Genomic DNA, 4,917 nt, shown 5'->3' with positions numbered 1-4,917 from the left:
CGGTCGTGCCCCAAGGAGTAGCCGGGGGGGGGGGCAGATCGGGCGTATGCGGCCCCGGAGCAGCGGTGTCCCCGCCCCCCTCCGGCGAGGAGGGAGGGGCCGACAGGGGCGATCGCGCGCGCCTTGCCATGGTCGGGGAGATGGGGCACACAGCCGGGCTGGCGCATACGGAAATGGGTGTTGGCCGGCGAAGGGAAATTTGGCCGGGCCCGGGCGCAAGCCATCGCCCCGGTCGCCGATGCCGGGGTGCTTCCCGGGCCTGGTCTATATTCCCGGCCGGGCCCGGCCGTGGGTTCCCCCCACGCCTGTCCAGAGGGGGCGGTCCGGGGGCGGCCCCAGGGCCGGGCGGCCGACTAGCCGGCCCGGGCGGGCCCCACCCCCGGGCGCGGCCGGGCCCCAACTGCGCCGATGCGCCAACCTGCCGGCAGCCGACCTCGGCCGGAGGCGCGGGCATGCCAGCAGCCCCCGGTGCCCGGTCTGCGTGCCTGCGCCCGCCGCCATCTCGCACCCCGCCGGGGCGCGGGGGGGGAAAGGGGGCCGCACACACGCACCGACGGACGCACGGACGCACGGACGCGCCAGACACACGGACGCGCCAGACACGCGGACACACAGGGCGCGGGGTGCCTTTTCCGACCCCCCCCCCCCCTGAGCGCGGATGGGCGGCGGAGCCATAATAACAGGGGCCATAGCCGGGCAAAAATGGCGCCCAGCACGGTGGGCGTTCCCAAATGGTCGAGACAAAAAGTGCCCCGCCCAAGGGGGCAGGGGAGAGGGAGCACCACCCACCGCACTTTCGGGCGATGCCCCTTTCGGCCGGGTGCTCCTCGCGGAAATGCCTCACGTGCTCCCATGGGGCCGTGGCGTGATTCGCGGCCCGGCCGCGGTCCCTGCTCGGCCTCGTGCCCGCGGACTCGAGAGCAGGGAGAGAGCAGGCCGAGAGGGGGGGGGGGGGCCCTTGCCGGGGCGTTGGCCTTTTGCTCCCTGCCCCGGCAGCAAAAAAGAGCTGGATGCCGCGAACCAGGATTGAACTGGTGACCTTGTGATCTTCAGTCACACGCTCTCCCAACTGAGCTATCGCGGCGCCCCTGTGCTGAGCGCCCCTCGCGCGCGGCTCCTAAAATGCTCGGGCGTTCGGGCATCCGGAGGGGCCACGGCGGGCGGGCGGGCGAGGGGCCGTTCTTGGTGCCCTTGCGAGCCGGGCGCCCCAGAGGGGGCAGGACACCCCGGAACGGGTTGGGCCCCCCGGTCCCCGGGCAACCGCGTACAGACGCTCGGCCGGCACAGCATTTGAGGCTGCCCGAAGGCGGCCGTGTCTGGCTGCGCGTGGCCAAGCGCCTCCCGTCGCCGCCTCCCTCTCCGCCCGGCCCTTCGTGTGGGTGCCTCTCTTTTTTTTTGCCCCTTCCACAAGTGCCTTTTTTGCGCCCCACCCTCCTCCATGCAGGTGGCTGCCTGCGCGAGGCCGGCCGCGTGTCAGTCAATGGCGCCCCCCCCCCCCCCCCCCCCCCCCCCCCCGAGGCCGGGCCCACCAAGCGGGCAGTCTGCCCCCGGAGCCGCCCCCGGCCGTCGGGATCCTCAAGTGTGCCGGCATGTGTGCCCTGGCGGGGGGCCGGATCGGTGTGTAGCGCAGCCGCCTGGAGGGCTGCCAGCCGGCGCTGCAGCCGGCCGGGGACCGGCACGGCGCCACTGCCCCGGCGTGGTCCGCCCCGCCGGCCGACCCGCCCGTCCGGCGCGGGCCCCCGGCCCCGCCCCTGGCCAAGCACCCATGTGCCTGTCTGTGGGCTGTGGCCGCCGTGGCGCTGGCCGGGGTGGCGGGGGAGGCCGGATGCGGCGCGATCGACTTGCTGCGGGGCGGCCCGGCACGCCGTGCTGGCGCTGCGCTGCGCAGCCGGCCCCCGAGCCGAGGGCACTCCCCGAGGTGCGCGAGCCGATGGCGACCGGCGGGTGCGCGATTTGCCGCCCTCCGGCCCCAATGGCGCGCATCGGGCCATGCGAGCTGGGGGGCGGCGTTGCCGCTGGCCGGTCTGCGGGGGGCCCGCACGGGGCACTTTCTGCCGGCCGCGGGTCGCCGGTCCACCGAAGCCACCGGGGCAGGGCCGCGCGCTACGGCCGCGCCCCCGAGCCGGCAGCCGGATGCTCCCGGCCGTGGCGGCGACGCCCATGTGGCCAGGCCCGTCGGGCGTGGGGCCGGCCGGCGGGGTACGGTATCTCGGTGGCCGTGGCGCGCGGAAAAGGAAAAAAAGGAGCCCGCTTGGGCCTCGGGCAGCGGCATCCGTGGCGGCGGCATCTGTGGCGGCGGCATCTGTGGCGGCGGCATCCGTGGCGGCGGCATCCGTGGCGGCGGCATCCGTGGCGGCGGCATCTGTGGCAGCTCCACTGCACGGCCCTCCAGTCGGCCTGGGGGCGGGGGGTCGCACTCCCGATGCCCCCTGTGAGTGTGTTGTCGATGGGAGGCGTCCTGCCCCCTTTTTTGTGCTGTCTTGTCGGAGGAGGGGCCCAGCCGTGGCCGGGCGTCGGAGCCGGGCCGGGCTCCCTCTGTCGGGTCTGGCGTGGCTCTTTCGGCCACAGTGCAAAGCACATGGGGGCCGGGCCGGCGGGCGGCGCCATATGGGCGGGCCCTCTCTGCTCGTCGCGCGCGGCACCCCGGTGCGGCGCCCCCCCTGCTCCTCGCCGTGCGTGCGAGGCATGCTTGGCATGTGCTGCTGGGGCGGTCTCATCTTTGTGCGCCATGGTGCGTGTGCGTGTGCGCGCGCGCGCGCCGTCCGGCACCGGCACCAGGGTGCAGCTGGGCCCTCTCTCTCTGTTTCGGCGCCCCTCCGAAAGCCAGGGCGCGGACGGGCTGCGGCCGAAAAAAGGGAGCAGCCCACTGTGGGGCTCGAACCCACGACCCTGGGATTAAGAGTCCCATGCTCTACCAACTGAGCTAAACAGGCTTGTGCACGGAGGAGGGGGCGGGAAAAATAAAAACCCCGCGGCCTGGCCGCGCGACCAGGCACCGGCACCCTCTCCCCCCGGGCCGCGGGGGGCCGGCCACGCCGCCGACCGAAAGTGGCCGCCCTGCCCACCGCATCCAACCACGCAGCGTGCACTCGCCCCTCCGCCCCCCCCCTCCCTGTCGTCCACGAACGAACGAATGAACGAGCGAATGGCCGGCCATCCACCCGGGCGAGGGGCTCCGGCTTCTTTCGAGCATGTTGTGTATTGCACGGCGGCGGCGGCGGCGGCGGCGGCGGTGAAAGGCACTTGCGCCGGGGGCTCGAGAAGGGGGCACACGGCGCGAGCGCATGGCTCTCGTTCCCTCTCTCGCAGGTGGCAGCCCCGCGCGGCGGGCGCCGATCCGCGACGCGGGCCGGGCGTGCTGCACCATGTGCGGGCGGCTGCTCAGGCTCCAAGGGTGTCCATCTCCATGGACCCGGCACTGGCGCCGGACTTGCCGGCGCCGCGGCCGACCGCGGCCTTCCGCAGGAACACCACCACCACGGCGGCCACGATGAGGATGACCAGCAGCGACAGGCCCACCCCGAGGCCGATGGCCAGGGCGGTCTTGTTCCGGCCGGAGGAGGGCTTGCTGCCGCTGCTACCGTTGCCGCTGCTGCCGCTGCTGCCGCTGCTGCCGCTGCTGCTGCTACCGCTGATGCCGCTACCGCTGATGCCGCTACCGTTGCCGCTGCTGCCGCTGCTGCTGCTGCCGCTGCTGCCGCTGCTGCCGCTGCTGCCGCTGCTGCCGCTGCCACCGCTGCCGCTGCTGTCATCGGGCACCGGAGTGGTGCAGTCGCGCTCGTCGGGGCCGGTGCAGGCATCACAGCCGGCATGGCACGGCGCGCAAGACGACCCGCCGGCCTCGGGGTAGCTGCCATTCGGGCAGGTGGCCTGGCAGCCGGCGCCGGGGATGAGGAACGGCCGGGCCGGCGAGCAGGCCGTGCACTGGGCCGCGGCCGGGCCCGCGCACTCGGCGCACGTCTCGTGGCAGCCGGAGCAGACATCGGCCTCGACGAAGAAGCCGGCCTGGCAGGCGGTCAGGCAGCCGACGCCCGGCTGGAGGACATGCCCGGGGTCGGCGCACGCGGTGCAGTGGGCCGGGCCGGTGCCGCCGGCACAGCCGGCGCAGCTGCCATGGCAAGGCTCGCAGCGGCTCTGGTCGGCCGACGGGCCGAAGCCATCCCGGCAGACGGACATGCACTCGCCCGTTGACCAGTCCTGCAGGAAGCCTTCCATGCAGCCGGTGCATTGGTCGGTCTCGGGGCCGGTGCACTGGGCGCAGGACTCGGCGCAGGCCCGGCACATCCCGTCGTCCTGGTAGTCGGCGCTGCCGGCCGGGCAGGTGTCCAGGCACTGGCCCAGGAACAGGACCTGGCCCACTGGGCAGGCGTCCAGGCACTGGCCCAGGGACAGGACCTGGTTGGCCGGGCAGCCGGTGCAGCGGGTGGCCCCCGGGCCGAAGCAGGTGGCGCATGCGTCGCTGCATGCCCGGCAGGTGCCGACATTGGTGAAGGTCCCGGCCGGGCAGGCGCCCTCCGGCAGGCAGGCCCCCTGGTGCAGGGTGTGGCCGGCCTGGCAGAGGTCGCACCAGTCGGCGGACGTGCACAGCTTGCACCCCTCGGAGCAGGCCGGACACAGGAAGTCGCTGCCGGTCCATTGGCTGAAGTGCCCGTCCTCCGGGCAGCTGGTGGAGCACGTCTCGTGGACGAGGTAGGACCGGATGGCGGGGCTGCATTCGAGGCACTTGTGTGGGGCTTCGCTGGTGCAGGTGTCGCACATGGGCTGGCATGCGAAGCAGGCCCCGGCCTCCGGGTGGGGGAAGGTGCCCTTCGGGCACTCGTTCGGCGGGAGGCACTGCCGGTCCGGGGTCAGGAGGAGGCCCGGCTGGCAGGCCACGCACACCAGCGGCTGGCCGGTGCGGCACGTCTTGCAGTTGGG

General features: G+C 74.1%; 1 protein-coding gene and 2 non-coding genes across 3 annotated transcripts; all 3 read right to left on the bottom strand.

Moving 5' to 3' along the window:
- Positions 1-1,011: 1,011 nt before the first annotated feature.
- Positions 1,012-1,084, bottom strand: H696_05699. The gene has a single exon. It is a non-coding gene; the product is annotated as a tRNA-Phe (tRNA).
- A 1,776-nt stretch (positions 1,085-2,860) lies between these two features.
- On the bottom strand, positions 2,861-2,933 carry H696_05698. The gene has a single exon. It is a non-coding gene; the product is annotated as a tRNA-Lys (tRNA).
- Positions 2,934-3,381: 448 nt separating this feature from the next.
- Positions 3,382-4,758, bottom strand: H696_05697 (hypothetical protein; the record flags this gene model as incomplete). Its single annotated transcript, XM_009499513.1, has 1 exon — positions 3,382-4,758. The coding sequence occupies one exon, from the start codon at positions 4,756-4,758 to the stop codon at positions 3,382-3,384; it is 1,377 nt and encodes a 458-aa protein (XP_009497788.1).
- Between the last annotated feature and the right edge of the window lie 159 nt (positions 4,759-4,917).

The sequence above is a fragment of the Fonticula alba genome (genome assembly GCF_000388065.1).
Source record: "Fonticula alba strain ATCC 38817 unplaced genomic scaffold supercont2.13, whole genome shotgun sequence".
Lineage (NCBI taxonomy): Eukaryota > Rotosphaerida > Fonticulaceae > Fonticula > Fonticula alba.
Note: the sequence above shows the minus strand (reverse complement) of the source record. Positions and strands in the feature narration are given on the sequence as shown.